The sequence below is a fragment of the Chiloscyllium plagiosum genome, chromosome 17 (genome assembly GCF_004010195.1).
Source record: "Chiloscyllium plagiosum isolate BGI_BamShark_2017 chromosome 17, ASM401019v2, whole genome shotgun sequence".
In the NCBI taxonomy this organism is placed as follows: Eukaryota; Metazoa; Chordata; class Chondrichthyes; order Orectolobiformes; family Hemiscylliidae; genus Chiloscyllium; species Chiloscyllium plagiosum.
The window spans coordinates 39,228,672-39,249,223 of NC_057726.1; the positions used below are offsets into that span (position 1 = coordinate 39,228,672).

Genomic DNA, 20,552 nt, shown 5'->3' on the forward strand with positions numbered 1-20,552 from the left:
TTATAGCCCCCATCTCTAGCCATACCAAATTTGGGGTCCTCTGATTCAGCCCACTGTACCCTATTAGCAGTAAGTGTACTATCAGTCACCTGCATTCCATTCCATCAACTCCTCCAATTCCTCTGGCCTTCAAACATCTTCCTACAAACCAATCTCTTGGTTAATGTTTCAATGACTTGACGTTCTTTGTTTTTAAGAAATCTAAAGCCATGGGATCTTACGTTGTAGTATGCACTTCTAGATATATGAACACACCAGTGATCGCTTTTTAAATGCCGTTTTCCCATCAACATCTCACCAATGAAAAAAGTGATCAGGTGAGTAGCATGTTGATTCAAACCAAATTCACTGCCATTGCCCAATGATTCCATAAAAATAAATGTCTGTCCATACTTTTAATTGATTCCATTACTGAACAATTGCCTGCATCCACAATGACCACCACTGCAAACGTCAATCTATTCAAATTTCATACAGGGAGCTTTTGCCATACATTCAGCAGACTGCACATCATTTTCAGCAAATGGCTGTTACACGTGTCACAGCTAAACAAAAGTCAGCCCCAAAATTCATAAAACAGCCAAATATTTAACAGTGCATACAAATGATTCTAATTTTTTCAAAACTTTTAATTTGAACAAACATTTTAACAGATGACTCAATTTTGGACTTCAGAAATAACTACTTACAGTTTGAGCATGAAAAAACATTTTAAATCATTGTCACAACACAGAATGGTCCAAAGGCTTTGCCAAAATTTAAGGCAATGGGAAGGATGGAGAAAAAGCAAAATAAAACTGCCCAAACTTTATAAAACAAACAGAACTGAGCCTCCTTCCAAGCATGGGTTCAGAATAAAAAATATTCGCCATTGCAATTTGAATTTATTACTTAACAACCACAGAACTTTGAGGATTCTGGAAAAGAACCGCATAACCACATTATCTGTTACTTTGCTTTAAACTTTTTTTGTTGAAGCTCTAGAAAACTTATAGATGCAGCTTCACTTGGGTTGACATGCAGCTGTTGAGATATGCGCACCACTAAATTCTTTATTTCTACGTATGTTAGCAGCTCATGTGATTTCAGCCCATACATCAAGTGTACACAAATAAGGGCCAGACAACATCAGGAAAACTTTTTTTTAAAGTGGTGGCAGAAGGAAAGCAAAGAATTTACAGAAACTTTTCTTTAAAAAAAGCAGAGATACAAGGACAGACAAAATTTGAGATACCAGTTTAATTCTCACTAGCTGCTCCCCTGCAAAGGTCTCAAAGAATTGAGCACCTCACACTGTGCCATGGTTAGTTTACTTTAAATTATACATTCGGTAAATATAATTAAAAGTTACATATACAGCAAAGAGATGTCCATCAGAGTTCCTCTGGATTGAGTTGTGACATAAAGTCCAGTTTGGCTCTTAACAAAACCAGATGAAATCTGAAAATATCCAAAACTGAACAGAACATAGTTTGCAAGTGTGTTTTACCAAAGTTTACTGATGGGCACACTGTACACCAGGGCCAGTGTGGTGGCCACTTTCATCATCAGAACTATCATTGTACGCTTCCCGTCGGTGTCCTCCTGCAGAGCCACGGGTGCTATCAAATTCTTGCAGATCAACTTCCTCAATGTCACCAATCACATCAGGAACATCAGGCCGGGCAGGGAGCAGATCTTCTAGTTCCTGAAGGTAACACAGGTATTAACTTTGCATATGCATTTTTGTAAGAAAATGTTAGAAACATGGAGATAAAAAATATTTTAAATCTTCCTGGTTTATAGAGGCATATTAGATGCTGCAGGCTTACGTCCTTCCAATACTAAATGACAAAATATCAGACTGGGTGACTGGCAGAAAGCAACCACCAAACAAGTGAAATAAGAAACTGGATTTTCCACTTACAGCTATTTTTTCAGGGCTTATCCAATTATTTTCAGGGAACTGAACATCAAACTTGATATACAAGTTGCCTTTTTCAAATGGATTACGATACTGTGGCATTCCTTCACCTTTAACAACACGAACACAACCTAATAGAAAATATAAAATACAAATATCAGAATAGTGCTTTGGGCACTTAGCGCATTATAAACTGTAATGACAACCAAATACTTCATGGTCATCATTACTAATGTCATTTTTATTGCATATTTATTTCATTACTTGAATCTGAATTTTTGAAAATGTTTATCCATATTATTAGTCCAGTAATTTGATCACTATACTAACAAATCCCTTGGGCTGTCGTAAAAGTTGAGTGGGACAGTGAATTGACAGTGAAGAGAGGGGGTAAACTCAGGAAGGATGTTCCTGATGACCAGAGAGTCCAGAACCAGGGGGTCAGCCTAAGAACATAGGGTATATGCCATTTAGAACTGAGACGAGGAAAACATTTCTTCACAGAGTGGTGTTCCTGTGGGGTTCTCTGCCATGTAAAGTGGCTGAGGCTAAAACATTGAATGCCTTCAAGAAGAGTTACATACAATTTAAGGCAAATGGGATCAAAGGGTATGGCGAGAAAGCAGGTACTAAGTTGGATGAGGAGCCATCATATTGGTGGAGCAGACTAGAAGGACTGAATGGTCAATTCCGGCTCCTGTTTTTAATTCCATTAATGTTGGAACATGCTGTACATTATCATTTTCATACAATTTTTGATGGGTTGGTTTGAGAATAAAATATTTCTTCAATATTCTTATCTATTACCTGGTTCAATAACTTTTCCTGGAGGATATTTCACAACAATCTGCCGTCCATCCAAATGTTGGAATGTGAACTGAAAGCCACAGAGTGCCTCAACAAGACCAATTTTGTGGGTCATGTGCAAATCATTTCCCTCTCTTTGAAACACCTAGGAATTAAAGCAAAACGTTATGTCTTGTGAACTAAATGCAACTTTACATTTAAAAAAAAAGAGAATAAAACACATGAAATTAGATAGGTCAAGCATCACGACAGAACACTAAGTTTGCTCTGCGTGATATTCCTAAAATATTAGGTAAAATAAAAAAACTCAAAGCTTCCGTTAGTTTCAAAGAATAAGAATATTAGGTTGCTATTTAAAGATGATAGTAGCTGCACTATCTGTAAGCACTTAGCACCCAGGCCTAAATTTTCATTTAGCAACTCAAAACATGCCCATTCACAGTTTACAACTAACTATTTTATATGAGAGCTATTCAGCCAACTGATCACAACAAACCACTCCAATCCGATATCAAAAAAGAAAATGCTGGAAATATTCAGCAGGTTTGGCAAATTTTGAAAGAGAAACAATAATACTTCAGACTGACGGCTTTTCACATTAGTAGTATTTTGTTTGTATTTCAGATTCCCAGCATGTAGTTATTTGCTTCTGCAAGTCCATAGATGATCACTAGTCTGAATTTCTTGTGCATTTTACAAAAGCCTTTCAATTGGGTTGTTCAAGAAAGATTTGGACCAATTTGTATATCTGGTCCAGTTAGATCAGAGGCAAATTCTTTGGCACTTCATGGGAAAGCACATTTCATGCTGTCAGAAATGTTGGTTCAACAAAGGATCCACAGTAGATTTTTCTCTCTCAACAGATGCACTCTAACCTGAGTATGTCCTATACCTGCGATTTTTACTCTGTATTTCAACACTCTTGCATAGACCATCCCAGAGATGACTGACCTAGTCTAGAATGCAAATGCTGTGACAGTAATTCCGACTCAAAGTTAATAGCTATCTTGCATATTGTGGTTATGCCTTTGACAAAGAGCTTGGGAAGATCAGTAGGCCTAGGAATTTCAGTAACAAGGGCATGAACTCCAGAAGTAGTATGGAGCAAGGCAATATAACTTTTGAAAAGTTATTTAGTTTGGAATTTTGGACAAAATGGGAAAGTGACAGTGCTTTAAACTAAGAAAACTGTGGAAGGAGATGTTGCAGTTTTAAAACAAGTAACTTTAACTCATTATGAATCGTATTGGCTCTGTTGCTTCCTTCAAGCAATGGGGAAAGATATTAATGACTCAGCTTTGCCCCGAGAGAATCTGTTAAGTGGTATTTCATCAGGACCAGTTGTAGGGGGTCAGGACTTAGCAGTACGAAAACTGACTGGCTGCTTGGCAGGCAGACACAGAAAGACAATCTCTGAGAACAACATGGGGCAGAGAGCCTCGGCATGCAAAAAGAAAGTATCCCTCTCCTTGCAGATAGGTTACAAAGAATTGGAAGACAGTTAGCTGCTGCCTCAAAACAGAGACTGAACAATTAATGAGCCAACTGCCCTATGTCTGTCGTAAAGAATTGAATACACTTGGAAAAACAACTGGAGATCAGAAAGACCAAATAATAAGGACTTCATTTTATCCTGCAGACTGGTACAAATATTTTTGTCCACTCAAAACAATTTATTTTCTTTGACTGTTTGCATGTGTTGCGATTGAGAGTTACAAGTTGTTAATTCATATTTTGTCTGCCTGTGCCTAATTTCAAATTTATTGATTTAATTTCAATGTTAAATACAGAAAGCTAGTCAATGCTTTCTGTTAACCAGAGTACTTCAGACACAAAAATTAAAGAATTTGAGTAATTTAAATCTCTAACTTGATGAACACAAACCATGCACTTCCTGAAATGCTCTGTAGTAGTAATCAAAGTCAGGGCACTCTCAGGACAGATGCTTTAATATTTTGCATTCCATATTCTGTAATTTGAAACATATTTCTACTGCTATCCCCCTAATTACTAACTTTATAATAGAAATACAAAGAACTTTAGCATCTTACCCATAGTTAGCAGTTTGCTGGTTATAAAATTGCTATTACTTATACAGATATTTAAAGAAACATTAACCAAAAGAACCATCTGAACACATACATATTAACCAAGTCATCTTAGCATGATGTAACACTGGACCACCTCCACAAAATGGCAACATTTCCTTTTGAAGTTCATTGCATACAACAATGATAACAATTCAGCAGTATATCATTAAAATCTATTACTTTCAATATAGTATAGTCAACAAAGACCCAAACAGTCAGATGTATCCACTTGCCAAAATACTTTCTGCAATAACTGATGTTTTATGATTAAAAAAAAAGTTGTTGCCACACCTACTCATTCCTATATGAATTGTACACTTGCCCAACAGTAGTGGTGCCTAAAAGCTAAAGTGAAAAAACAGAAAATTGATAGAACTGTTTCAGCAGTCACCTTCAATTTTCTGGATTAAAGCAAATCAGGACAGAGTGGTCACAGAATAGCACGCATCGTGAACATGGAAATTTTGTGCAAGCATGAATTGGGTTTGGAACTACTCAGCTGTATTTTTTTGGTTCTAGCACTTGTTGCGTTTTGTGTTACAAGCAGCCGTTGAATGTTACATACCTACAACTCAAAATAGATTAAGCAATCAGTTAAGAGACAAGAACTCTAAGACAATCTCAAAGAGACATAAAGACGGCCAAGGAATTAGGCTTGAACAGAGGTAATAAGAATTTGCCGACTCACTGTTTTTTAAATTCAAAGTGATGTCACAAGACATTCTCCCCACCTCTAATCTTCAATGGGAACGTTAAGCAACCTAGTTGTGGGCGGCACGGTGGCACAGTGGTTAGCACTGCTGCCTCACAGCGCCAGAGACCCGGGTTCAATTCCCGACTCGGGCGACTGACTGTGTGGAGTTTGCACATTCTCCCCATGTCTGCGTGGGTTTCCTCCGGGTGCTCCGGTTTCCTCCCACAGTCCAAAAATGTGCACGTCAGGTGAATTGGCCATGCTAAATTGCCCGTAGTGTTAGGTAAAGGGGTAAATGTAGGGGAATGGGTGGGTTACGCTTCAGTGGGTTGGTGTGGACTTGTTGGGCTGAAGGACCTGTTTCCACACTAAGTAATCTAACCTAATCTGTAAATAATCTAATCTAATCTAGTTGAATAAATAGATGCACCTCAGTCCTGTCAAATGCAAATCTTGTGCCATCTGGGAATTCCACAATCTTTGTATAACTGACAACATATAAAGAAATATCAAGGGGAGCGCAAAGAGGATGAAGTTATCACAGCAGCAATAGCTAAGGGATTCAATAGCCATTGGAAAAGAAATACACCAACAAGCAGAGTAATAATTCCAAGATGGCATGCCATTTTTCTGGTGCCAAAGTCAACGAGGTGTCTTAAGCAGCTGTAGAACATTGAAAAGGGACGATTAAACGCCTCTGCAAGGATTTGCAATGCATTAGCAGGGTGCTTGCCTCTGGGCCACGAGTCCAGGTTCAAGACCCACTTGTTGCAAATGTGTGTAATAGCATCTTTTAACAGGTTGATTAGAAAATATCTAAAATGCCAAAGATTGTGGTCTATGTCTATATCAATGAGACCTGTTACAAAGATGTGGGTTCAAGAGAGTTAAAAGCATCAGAACTACTGGACACAGCACCAAGTGTTCTCAATAGGTAACAATGTACTATTTAGTCGAACAACTTGATTAGATTAGATTCCCTACAGTGTGGAAACTGGCCCTTCGGCCCAGCAAGTCCACACCGACCCTCCAAAGAGTAACCCACCCAGACTCATTTCCCTCTGGCTAATGTACCTAACACTATGGGCAATTTAGCATGGCTAATTCACCTAACTTGCACATCTTTGGACTATGGGAGAAAACCGGAGCACCCAGAGGAAACCCACACAGACACTGGGAGAATGTGCAAACTCCACACAATCGCCAGAGGTTGGAATTGAATCTATGAGGCTGCAGTCTAACCACTGAGCCACTGTACCGCCTAGCGCATTGCCTGGAGACTAAAACAAATTGGAATTTGGCCAGTTTAAAAAATACCCCGAAAAATACCAAATGCCAATCCAGTTTGAATTTAGTTTATCAACAACCTTAAAAGCCAATGACACAACCGACGTTTTGGGGTTATAAGTCTGGGGAAAATTGAACAGTTGAGAGGAGAACTGTCAAGTCCCAGTGGGTAAAATACTGCCTGAAAAATAGCACTCTTAAATCAGTAACCTGTGACGCAGAAATTCCTAAAAAGAAAAGATGACAGGACGATCCAAACAGAAGAACTGAAAGCTGCCTGGTTTAGAGATAAGAAGTGTTGTTTTATAGATCTTAATCAGAAGTTTTATCAGACTAGTATTATAGAAGGGAAAGTAAGAGATAGGTTAAAGTAAGGACTTGTACACATTATTCTCTGTTATTTCTTGAGGAATAAAGTTGTTAATTTTTACTTTAAATAGTTCTTGGACACTCAAATTTTTAGATTGCATGGGATAAATCTTTTGTGTTGCTGCTTTTAAATTAAGCAGGAGGGTTTACCCAGTGTCGTAACATACCTGTAGAAAGACGCATGATGCCTTGCAGAGTTTAAGGAGTTGGGAGAAAAACTGAAAAGCAGGAACTCAAAATCAGTCCCGGTTGCCTTACATTACTGAGCATCAAAATAGGACAACTCAGCAATACTGAGAGAGATGTTGCAAAAGTGAAAAACTTCAGATTCCTGGTGTATTGAGACCAATGGCTTGCATCTCAATAGGATGGGATGGCCTGTTAAAGATATGGGGAGCATTTAAACTGTAGCAAGATTCTTTACCCAAGATGGCACCATAAGCAACTTTTCAATAAGTAAACCTTTTACTGTATTCATGCAAGTACATGTGATAATAAACCAAATTCAATTAATTGGTATGGTGATAGGAAGCATAACTTTTGTATTCAGAAAGAAGTAGTGAAGCAGGGACCAGATGGCAGAAAATTAAGAGTACAAACAGTTGAGAAAACAAAAAGGAGAGAAAATAAACAAACAAGTTGTTTTGTGCTTACCATTACTGAGTTTAATATGTTACAAATACACATTAAGTCATTTTAGCTATTATTAAAATAGTGTCGCCATGTTGGCAAATTGTTAAGTGCAAATGAAATTAAATTGGTGTAAAAGGCATTAAGGGAGCAGAGTTCTTCAAATGCATTCAAAAAAGCTTTTTAGCCAGTATGTAGGAAGGGTATCAATGGCAGATCTATACTTAATTTTAGGGAAATAAACTGGGCAAGTTGAAGCAGTACCCTCGGAGGAAGCCTACAAATAGAAATTGTAGGGGTGAATTTACAAAGGAAGTAAGAAAAGCAAAGAGGAACATTAAACTATATCAAGTAAAAATCAAGGAATATCCAAAGATGTCCTAAAGAACAAGAGGATGACAAGACAGAGTTGGGCATAAGGGACTGAATAAAAACAGCCTGCATGTGGAGGGAAAAGATATGCAGTTAAGATATAATGGCTGTTGGCAGAAATATATCATGGCAGTTAAGGATAATTCTGGGACATTGAATGAGATAAACCTAAAATATTAAGTGTTTAACGTTTGGAAGCAGATAAGTCACTCGATCCACTATGCATTGCAGGTGCTAAGAAAGGACATTAGTAAAGGTATTTTACAATCCTTTCTGGCTACAAGCGTGGTACCAGAGGCTTGGAGGATTGCTAACATTGTATCTTGGCTTAAAAGGAGTAAGTGATAGACCAAGTAATCAGATGTCCTACCTATTATTTTAAACAATTTAGTGAGACAGTATCTAATCTCTGCCTTTCTCAATAGTAATAATCAAGCCCAGACTTGCTCAGGGAAAGTCTGACTAACTCAACTGAATATTTTGAGAAGACTAATGAGTTTGATGTAGTCAGTGTGGATTGTTACTCAGACGGTTAACAAAATCGCACTTGGCAATGACATTAAAAAGCAAAATTACAGGTGCTCGAAGGGAAAAACGAAACATGAATCTAAACTTGGCTCAGCACTAAGGCACTTTTTGCGGTTCACGTCAATGATTCAGAATTAAATGGAGAAATGACAGTCAAGACATTTGCAGATGAAACAACTGGCTCTCATAGGATTATACCATAATGGAGGAAGCAGTAAACTACAAGATATCAATGGGCAGCTGGGTAGGAAAATGGCAAACGGTAGGATAATAAATTGTGGAAGGAGATTCCGATGACAAGGTGATAATGTGGGATACTTTTTTTCTAAAATTAGCCAAGGCTTAGAAGTCAAGGTCTAGGAAATGATTCTAGAATTGTATAAAAATTAGTTAGGCTACAGTTAGAATACTGGCTATAATCCTGCATACCATATTACAGAATGAATTTAATTGCACTCAAAAGCATCTTCTCAGCATGCTGAATGTACATACAACTAGAATTCAACAGTTCACTAAGGCATTTTACCATGGGTAACAAATGCTTAAATAAGGATTTGAGGACACTGCCAGGAATGGAGAACATTAGCCTTGAGGGAAGGTTGATTAAACTGGGGTTTTCTTCTTCCAAGCAGGGAGTGTTTAAGGAGATTCAAAACGTGTTTCTAAAATCGTTCATGGGACACAGACTCAGCATTTATTGCTCATTCTTACCCACCTAAAGTGGGTAAGAATGAGCACTGTAGTCTCTAATGACTACAGTGCTTACCTTGAAGCACTGTAGTCATTAGAGACTTTTAAGGACACCCACAAATGACAAATGGAAGGAAATTCCAAGATTTAGAGCTAGTAATAGTGAGGAAATGGTAACATTTCAAAGTCAAGATGACAAAAAAAACTTGGAAGGAATTTAGATGGAATCAATTGGAAGGACCTATTAACTGTTTAGCATAAAAGGTCACCATCACTGCACAGATTCAAATTTACCCATGGAAGAATTAGAATTCGGGCAGAATTTACTTTCCCCAGAGACCGGCTGAGAACTCAATGCAGAAATCTTCAGTGTTTGAAAAAAAACATGGTATATGTACATAAGTGGGGTAATTTACAGGGCTACAGCACAAGCTCGAAGAAGTGGAAACAGGCCTGAAAGCTCTTCAGCTGACACAGGCAGAATCAGTCACATCGCTTCCTTTAGTGCTGCAGGATGTCTACATATCTGTAAGTTCTAATGCTTCACTTGCAAGATTTAATAAGCACCTCAAGACTTAAACCTTTTCTAAGACGGCCGATCAGTAATTAGAAGCAAAGAAAATTGGACATAGCCACCTAAATTTCAAAACTGGCATATATGACATTAATAAAGAAAACAGTGCTAAATACATTTTTTTTAATGGGTATTGTATGAATTGAGAGATATGATGGGAATACTATTTTAGTCCACTGTTAAACAGATTATCTTCCATATCTTACTGTACAAGATCACATACACCACCAACATATAGAAGCATAGAACGCAGAACAGTAAGCAAGCTTACATTTCAGAACTGCAAAATGAAATATCAAATTTTTAGTATATACCATCAACTACTTAAGTTGCTGAATGCTTAACATAAATAATTGAATACCTCTTCCCTTTGCTTCTAGTTTAAAAATGCCACAAGACTTTTTGCCTCAAATGCTTGCATTGTCAAATCAGACCAGCTTTCTTTTAAAGCTGCTTCCACCATGAAATCTGTCACAAATGAAACAACACAGCCACTGGGAAATATTGAATATACTAGATATTTTGATTCATCTAATGTATTTTCACCCTACTTCAGGCTAATTCAGCTGAACACCCACTAAGCCTCACCAATACTGGAGAAATTGAAAATATATTATTAAAGCGAAGGTCGCATTTATCAGTTAGATACCTCATGATCCTTTTCTTGTAGTACAAGGATAATATCACCAGGTTCCACACCAGGAGATTGGTCTGCTTCTCCACTGAATGTAATACGTTGCCCATGCTTCATGCCTTTATCTATGTGAACTTCTAGAATCTTCACTTCTTTCACCACCTTCTTTCCTTCACATTTCTTGCATCGATCTTTTTCATTAATAACTTCACCTGTAATATTCAAACATAAGGCCCGAATTCAAAGAGTATAATTTAATAATTCCACCATGCATCTTTTGTTCAGTTAGTTTTAGGGATATAATAAAACTAGACCTAAAAACAAGATGTTTTTGCACACAATAGAACTAAAATCAGTTCTGAAAGCTGTACCATATACATATTTAGATTAAAACCTTAGATTCCAGAAAGTTTTGGTATTTCATGTTTAATTTTTTACAAAAAGAATTTAATGCAAAACAAACGATAAGGTACTTCAAGTGACTTTTCTGATAGATACAACACTGTAGGTCTAAATCTTTAATCACACACTTTAATGAAATCTTGGATTGAAACGAATTTTTCCTTAAACTAGATTTCCAACAATGTTTTCATATGGAGAAAGATGCATTGAATAGTCAATAACGCACAACTCAATGTAGCCTTTGCACAAACATACATTTCTTTCTTACACAAAAGGTTTACTTTCGACACATAGCAAGGCAGAGATAGAGTTATTTTGCAGTAGAAATTTGTGTGGGGCTGTGGCTATGTGTGCTATTTGGAGACTTACCCACGAAGACACCTCTGCCATTTTGCACAAACATTATGTAGAATGAAACAGTGGATCAGTTCAATAACTCAAATTGACTATGCACAAGGTGCTGTGGAACATCAACAGTAGAACAGTTTTCCACAACCTATCAACCTTTTAAACTGGGAGATACTTTCATGCTACCGTTCTTATCAAGCCAGCATGCTAATTTTCATGCTAGGAAACATGCTAGGAGCAGTACCAGCTGCACCTACAATGGAGGTGCCAAATTAGTGAAGTAACAACACAGTAAACATGCTTTAAACAGAATAAAGCAATCATACACCAACTGATCAAAGCTGTACAACTCTGGCACATCAGTCATGAATGGGGGCTGACAATAGAACAGGTAACAGTAAAAGAAGGTTCCATGATTCTCCCCAATTTTGAAGATAGTGTTACCCAGCAGGATGACAAAACCTGAAACATTCTCAATGATCTTCAGTCAGAACTCCCAATTCAATTCACTCCATGTGATAAAGAAAAGTCACTGCATATTACTAGTAGCGACTACTAGTCCTAATAAAATCCCAAGTTTAGTTTTCAAGACTTGCGCACCAGAACTTGCTGTAACTCTCACATTCCAATACAACCAAAACACTACCTGACAAAATGAAATTGCCAGGTAGTTCCTGCCATACAAAGCTTGATAAATCCATTTGGCTTTTCACTGGCCCATCAGCCTCATCAACAAAACAATGTCAGTGGTCTTTGACAGTGTAATCAAGTGACATTTATCTATCAACAGCACGTTTACTGACACCAGTTCATTTTTGAAAGGACCATTTGGCTCCTGACCTCATTAAAGACATATTCACTGCAGCAGAATTCTAGAGGTCAGGTATGGTGACGAGCAATCAATGCTGTATGTGATCGGGTACAACATTAAGACGACAGGTAAAATTGAAGTTGACATATCGCACATCTAACAAATGCACTAAGGCACAAGGGAGATTCCCAGACATAGACGTTTCCTTGCCACTGGAACTGGATCAACTTTGTGTGAAGGACCATATGCCTGTTGATCTGCAACAGCACTATCAGGTTAAAAAAATGCCCACACAAGGCATCTAGGACCTGCCAAATGTGTGGTCAGAGATGCGGTTCTAAAATCAGACAGACTCATTAGCCACACAAAGATCCAGAGAACCCATGACCAGGGACGCAGAATTTCCTAGATGGATAAAAGTAGTCTTCAATGATGAACGTAACAGCATTACAAGACCTCATTACATTTGGAGTCAGGAGATCTCTACAAAGAGACCCATCGCGCTCTATTGTGTAGAATATGACGAGATTAGACACATTCATTATGGTTATTCTGCAGGATGGGCCCAGGAAGTGTATCAATTAATAGCACAATATGACCAATAAACCAAATCCTGACAGCCGGAAAGGAAGCAGGGTTAAAAGGCTTACAACTGTTTACGACAAAAGAACCTAAAGGAGGGTATGGGTGGAGAAAAGACTATTGCTGATGTCAGTCTAAACTGGAGACTACAAGAAAAACACCTGCAGCAAGCCTGATCAACCTGGAGATGACATACAGAGACAGGTGAGGCTTGTTTGATTTGTGCTTCTGATATTGTGCTTTGTGATAAAGCAATACTACATTCAAATCATAATTTGGGTCTCTGGGTTTTTACTCGATATCACTAGCAAAACTGTGGGACGCGCGCACCTGAACAGGCAGGTCAGCAGTGGAACAATTCAATAAAACAGTTACAGTGGAAACTCAATTAAATGCCTTTCCTCTGGGACTTGGAGTTTTTAAGTCTGCTCCCGGTTCAGGAGACTGCAGCAGCACACAAGGCCCCGCCCCCAACCCGGTCCAAACCCCCCCCCCCATTCCCAACCCGGTCCAAACCTGCCCCCTACCCCCACCCCGGTCCAAACCTGTCCCCAGCACAGCCCTCCACCACCCCCATAACCAGCGTCCACCCCCGGCCTCTCTCCAGGGCATCCAGACTGCACACCAAGAATAAGATTGCTGCCTCTGTGGGTAAGTCTCCAAATAGCACACATAGCCACAGCCCCACACAAATTTCTACTGCAAATTTTTGACAGGTTCCACGTTTGCCATGCACAGGACAATGTTGGAGCGATTATTTCTTTGGGGGGGGGGGGGGGCAGGAGGTTGAGGGTACACCCCTCTGTAGAACTTTAGGGAAAGTGTGGGGGGAGAGAGGGCGCGGGCAGGCAGTCAGTCATTTGGAGACGGTGCCTGTTTAATCACTGTAAGATGCGATCACTGTTGATGTCTTTGACATAATGTTTCTATCGGGACCTCAAGATCTCCTTAGGATAATCCTATTTTCGGACAATTAGTATTCGGATAATCAAGGTTCCCCTGTAAATGGCTCCACTGTGTTCAGATCTTTGAATATTTAGGGTTAAGATGAGAAATGGATGTCAAAATCCTCAGCTTTTTGCCTCCTGATTAGTATTGCGGACAACATTAACCAATTTGGCCAAGGTGTAGTGCAGTCATTGGATTATCAGTTAAAATTAAGTCCACATGAGATTAAACATATAAACGAATCAGCAAATGTAACCCTGTCATATTCGCATCATCCGGAGCACATTTGTTTACAAATCTAGATTTTTTCCCAACACACACGTGGAGATTTCAAATCAAAAAATTCCATTCGTTACATTATAATGGCAAGCTTACATCACAATCACAATGTATATGTAAACACAAGAACTTACTCACCCTCTCCATTACAATCAGAACACACAGATTGCATCTGTTGAACCATTCCTGGTGCCAACTGCCTAATCATAATCCTTATACCTCGTCCCCTGCAAGCACTGCACTTCTGAACAGCTCCTGCCTTTCCACCCTGGCTGTGTTTAAAAATAAACATTTCACGTTATAACAAATGACTGCATGTAAACATGTGATGGGAAGAACAGCTGAGGCGAGTAAGGGCTTCAATACTTAATTGACAGGTAGTTAAATTAATGCTACTATTTCAAGAATCACTTTGTTAAATGAAATACACCTTGGTCACAAGAGACATTTGAAAAAGGCTATGTACATTCCGAAGTCATCTCAGAATAGTCAAGAAATAAAGCTAAACCAAGAAAGCATTCAAATGATGGGTGATAGAGATAAACAAAAAGCAATTATTGCTCAAGTCTCGAAAATAGAATTACCAAGCGACACATTTTTAACATTTCCTCATCACCTGAACTGCCTAGGTTCATCTGCAATGCTATCCACCATTACTTGTGACCATCATTCAATGAATGGCCACTTGAACCAGGTTTGGGGGAAATATACTGCATAGATTGAGAGCTGGTTAATGGATAGAAAACATGGGACAAACAAACAAGTATTTTTTGTGCTTGCAGGTTGCGATCAGTGGGGCCCACATGAATCAGTAGAGTCATAGAGATGTACAGCATGGAAACAGACCCTTCGGTCCAATCCGTCCATGCCGACCAGATATCCCAAGCCAATCTAGTCTCACCTGCCAGCACCCAGCCCATATCCCTCCAAACCCTTCCTATTCATATACCCATCCAAATGCCTTTTAAATATTGCAATTGTACCAGCCTCCACCACTTCCGCTGGCAGCTCATTCCATAGACATGCCACTCTGTGGAAAATGTTGCCCCTTAGGTCTCTTTTATATCTTTCCCCTCTCACCTTAAATCTATGCCCTCTAGTTCTAGACCCGCCCACCCCAGGGAAAAGACTTTGGCTATTTATCCTATCCATGCCCCTCAATTTTGCAAACCTCTACAAGGTCACCCCTCAGCCTCCGACGTTCCAGGGAAAACAGTCCCAGCCTGTTCAGCCTCTCCCTATAGCTCAAATCCTCCAACCCTGGCAACATCCTTGTAAATCTTTTCTGAACCCTTTCAATTTTCACAACATCTTTCTGATAGGAAGGAGACCAGAATTGCACGCAGTATTCCAACAGTGGCCTAACCAATGACCTGTACAGCCGCAGACATGACCTCCCAACCCCTGTACTCAATACTCTGACCAATAAAGGAAAACATACCAAATGCCTTCTTCACTATCCTATCTACATGTGACTCCACTTTCAAGGAGCTATGAACCTGCACTCCAAGGTCTCTTTGTTCAACAACACTCCCTGGGACCTTACCATTAAGTGTATAAGTCCTGCTAAGATTTGCTTTCCCAAAATGCAGCACCTTGCATTTATCGGAATTAAACTCCATCTGCCTCTTCTCAGCCCATTGGCGCATCTGATCAAGATCCTGTTATAATAACTATACCGCTTATGCTCGCATCCAAATCATTTATATAAATGACAAAAAGTAGAGGACCCAGCACTGATCCTTGTGGCACTCCATTGGTCACAAGACCTCCAGTCTGAAAAACCCCTCCACCACCACCAGTCTTCTACCTTTGAGCCAGTTCTGTATCCAAATGGCTAGCTCTCCCTGTATTCCGTGAGATCTAACCTTGTTAACCAGTCTCCCATGGGGAACTTTGTCGAACGCCTTACTGAAGTCTACATAGATCACATCTACCGCTCTGCCCCATTAATCCTCTTTGCTAGTTCTTCAAAAAACTCAAATCAAGTTTGTGAGACACGATTTCCCACGCATAAAGCCATCTTGACTATCCCTAACCAGTCCTTGCCTTTCCAAATACATGTACATCTTGTCCCTCAGGATTCCCGCCAACAACTTGCCCACCACCCATGTCAGGCTCACTGGTCTGTAGTTCCCTGGCTTGTCTTTGCCACCTTTCTTAAACAGTGACACCATGTTAGCCAATCTCCAGTCTTCCAGCACCTCACCTGTGGCTATCAATGATACAAATATCTCATCAAGAGGCCCAACAATCACTTCTCTAGCTTCCCACAGCATTCTAGGTTACACCTGATCAGGTTCTGGGTATTTATTCACCTTTATGCATTTCAACTCACCCAGCACTTCCTCCTCTGTAATTTGGACATTTTCCAAGGTGTCACCATCAATTTCCCTACATTCTAAATCTTCCATATCCTTTTCCACGTAAATACTGATGCAAAACACTAGGTTAGTATCTCCCCTATTTTCTGCGGCTCCACACAAAGACCTCCTTCCTGATCTTTGTCGGGCGCTATCCCGTAGTTATCCTTTTGTGCTTAATCTATTTGTAAAAACTCTTTGAATTCTCCTTAATTCTATTTGCCAAAGCTATCTCATGCCCCTTTTTGACCTCCTGATTTCCCTCTTAAGTATACTCCTATTGCCTTTATACTCTAAGGATTCACTCAATCTATCCTGTCTATACCTGACAAATGTTTCCTTCTTTTTTCTTAACCAAACCCTCAATTAGGAGAAAGTGAGGACTGCAGATGCTGGAGATCAGTGCTGAAAAATGTGTTGCTGGAAACGCGCAGGTCAGGCAGCATCAAAGGAGCAGTTGAATCGGAGAAGGGCTGATGCCCGAAACGTCGATTCTCCAGCAACACAATTTTCAAACCCTCAATTGCTTTAGTCATCTAGCATCCCCAATATCTACCAGCCTTTCCTTTCACCCTAACAGGAATATACTTTCTCTGGATTCGCGTTCTTTCATTTCTGAAAGCTTCCCATTTTCCAGCCGTCCCTTTACCTGCGAACATCTGCCCCCAATCAGCTTTTGAAAGTTCTTGCCTATTACCATCAAACTTGGCCTTTCTCCATTTTAGAACTTCAACTTTTAGATCTGGTCTATCCTTTCTCATCACTATTTTAAAACTAATACAATTATGGTCGCTGGCCCCAAAGTGCTTCCCCACTGACACCTGCCCTGCCTTATTTGCCAAGTGTAGGTCAAGGTTTGCACCTTCTCTAGTAGGTACATCCACATACTGAATCAGAAAATTTTCTTGTACACACTTAGATTCCTCTCCATCTAAACCCTTAACACTATGGCAGCCCCAGTCTATGTTTGGATAGCTAAACTTCCCTACCATAACCACCCTAGTATTCTTACAGATAATTGAGAACTCCTTACTAGTTTTTCCTGACGATTAGGGAATCTATAATACAATCCCAATAAGGTGATCATCCCTTTCTTATTTCTCAGTTCCACCCAAACAATTTTCCTGGATGTATTTCCAGGAACATCCTCCTTCAGTACAGCTGTAATGCTATCCCTTATCAAAAACGCCATTCCCCCTCCTCTCTTGCCTCCCTTTCTGTCCTTCCTGTAGCATTTGTATCCTGGAACATTAATCTGTCAGTCCTGCCCATCCTTGAGCCATGTTTCTCTAATTGCTATGACATCCCAGTCCCATCCTCATAACCATGCTTTGAGTTCCCTGTTAGGCCCCTTGCATTAAAATAAATGCAATTTAATTTATTAGTCCTACCATGTCACTGCTTGCCCTGACTGTTTGACTCGCTTCTGTTCTCAATTGTGCCAGTGTCAGATTGATCTCTTCCTTCACTATCTCTCTGGGTGTTCCTCCCTTAATTCCTGCCTAACTCTTTAATCTCCTGTGAGAATCTCAGCCTTTTCCCTTCCTATGTCGGTGGTTCCAATGTGGACAATGACATCTTGCTGGCTGCTCTCCTCCTTGAGAACATTCTGCACCCTGTCTGAGACATCCTTGATCCTGGCACCAGGGAAGCAACACACCTCTTGGACTTTTCAGTGCTGGCCAGAGAAACATCTGTCTGTACCTCGGACTAGAGAGTCCCCTAACACAACTGATCTCTTGGAACCCTATGTACCCCTTACTGCATTAGAGCCGGTCTCAATACCAGAAGCTTGGCTGTTCGTACCACGTTCTGCTGTGAATCGATCACCCCCTGCATTTTCCACAACAGCATACTTGTTTGAAATGGGTAGATGCACAAAAGACTCTTGCCCTAGGTGCCTACCTCTTACCTTTCCTGGAGTTCACCCATGTGACTGTATCTGAGACTTTCCCCCCTTCCTATAACTGCCATCCATCACATACTGATGCTGTTGCAAATTCCTCATTGCCTCTTACTGTCTCTCCAACCGATCTGATAGGATTCCCAACCAACAGCATTTATTGCAGATATAATCTGCAGTAACCCATAAACGCTCCTTTGGAGCCCAGCTATTCACAAATTTAATGTAGGGATTCAATGTAATATTTCCAAGTTTCCAGATGAGACAAAACTAGGAGATTCAGTTGAGAGGGGGATGCAAAAACACTTCTACAGAGGCTAAGTGAATGGCAATACACTGTTGAATGGAATATCAGTTATGTGGTCATTCATTTTGGTAGTAAAAGCAGAAACAAATTATTTCTTAAATGGAGAGAGGTTGGATAGTGGTGAGTTTCAAAGGGATCTGGGATATCCTTGTTCACATATCATTGAAAATTAACATGCACGTACAGCAAGCAATGAAGGCAAATGATATGTTGGCTTTTAGACAGGAGGATTTGAGCAGAAGAGTAAAGATGACTTATTACATTAATACGGAACTTTAGCGAGATCACACCTGAAGTATGGTGTGCAGTTTTGGTCTTCTACTTGGGTATCCTTACATTACTGTACGGAATGCAACAAAAACCCAAAATGATTCCAGGGTTGGAGGGATTGTGGGAAAACTTTAAATAGACTGAACCTTTATTTGCTGGAGTTTAGAATATGGAGGGGTGACTCCATTCAAATTTACACAATTCTTTGAGGAATCCAGACAGTGGAAGGATGTTTCCCCTGGCTGGAGAAGCAGAGGTCTAGAACCAGAAAATAGTCTCAGAATAAAAGACTCAGGATAAAGCAGAATTTATTTACTCAGAAGGTGGTGAATCTTTGCCCCAGAGAGGTGTGCCGGCTCAACCATTGAGCATATTCAAGACAAAGATTAATAGATTTTTGTATATTAAAAATCTTCAACCCATGTGGGGAATGTGTAGGAAAAAGGTGCTGAAATAGAGGATCCGTTTTAAATTAAATGGCAGAGCAGGCTCAAGGGTCTACTCCTATTTCTTATGCTGTACCAGAAAGTCGTCACCCTGGAACAATACCTCAACAAAAATAATTGTCTTCATGAAAGTGAACAACAGGAAAACATGTGCCATTCTGCTTAGTAATGGTCAAGAAATGTTTGGTACTAATAGAGTTCAAAATTCTTTTCCTTTGGTAGATACAATAATCATTGCTTAGGTAGTTAAAAAAAATTAAGAAGCTTAAATGATCACTCTCTTTGATGTTAAACATAAAATGCAAGATATGCCAAGAATGTGTACCACTCCACATAGTACCAGTTGAATATCACATTGCTCTTTCTTGCCGAGCCTCTAGCACAAATAGTAGCTATCACTGTTAAGTAGGAAAGCCTTACAAAAGTGATATTTTCAATGCCTTCATTTAATGGATAGTAAGTTGGGAAACTAATACTGAGGATAGAAAATCAAACAAGCATTTAAATGGTTTTAAAATGCTACTTCACTCAAATCATTCAAGCTCAACTTACCCATTACATGCACTACACAGGACATTTTTGCTTAGTTGCAGCTTAGTTGTCTTTGCATTATACAAGTCTTCTAAAGAGACCCTGTTGAATTTGGAAAACAAAATATTAGTAAGGCAATTCTTATGGTAAACTAAAGATTTTTAAATGAAAAAATAACTTACTTAAGAGGATGCACCATATCTTCTCCTCTTCGTCTACTGTTACGGTTTCTACTCTGACCACCCATGAATCCAAAAAGACCCCCACCAAAGATATGTGAGAAGATATCATCCATCCCACTTCCAACGCCACCGCTTTCTCGCAGGCCTTGCTCACCATATCGATCATAAAGTTCACGCTTCTCTGGATTTGATAAAACTTCATATGCAAAGCTTATTTCTTTAAACTGCAGATAAAAGAACAGTAAGTTTTAAGCACTGTCCAATTTCAATCCAAAAAGAAGCACTAATTACTGTTAAAGACTACAAAACACTTAACCAGATATGTTACAAATCAGTATTTTTAACATGGAAACTTCATATATGGAGTATTCATAATAATAACTCCCCTCTCAAAATGACTTGCCCTATTTGAAAATGAAAATTAATTTATGCACTCACTTAATCCATAACTCTGCTCAGTTAACCTTCACTACAATGAAGTGTGGAATGGTAAATCTGCCATCCAACTTGAAGAAAATCCACCATGAGCGATTTCTATTCAAGATTTAATGACTCCTGCTGGAGGTACAAATATGGAATATACTCTACAGTCCAATAATCTA

The 20,552-nt window shown here is 39.4% G+C and overlaps 1 protein-coding gene across 1 annotated transcript in view; it reads right to left on the minus strand.

The window, feature by feature from the left end:
* Positions 1 to 380: 380 nt before the first annotated feature.
* The window catches only part of dnaja2a (DnaJ heat shock protein family (Hsp40) member A2a), a 28,555-nt gene continuing 8,383 nt past the window's right edge, over positions 381 to 20,552 (minus strand). The window contains exons 3-9 of the mRNA XM_043706912.1: positions 19,951 to 20,174; positions 19,790 to 19,870; positions 14,087 to 14,220; positions 10,594 to 10,790; positions 2,711 to 2,855; positions 1,907 to 2,034; positions 381 to 1,687 (exon numbers count right to left, since the gene is read on the minus strand). Of these exons, the coding sequence (XP_043562847.1) occupies positions 1,496 to 1,687; positions 1,907 to 2,034; positions 2,711 to 2,855; positions 10,594 to 10,790; positions 14,087 to 14,220; positions 19,790 to 19,870; positions 19,951 to 20,174 (1,101 nt within the window). The 3' untranslated portion in view covers positions 381 to 1,495. The remainder of the gene's footprint in view (positions 1,688 to 1,906; positions 2,035 to 2,710; positions 2,856 to 10,593; positions 10,791 to 14,086; positions 14,221 to 19,789; positions 19,871 to 19,950; positions 20,175 to 20,552) is intronic.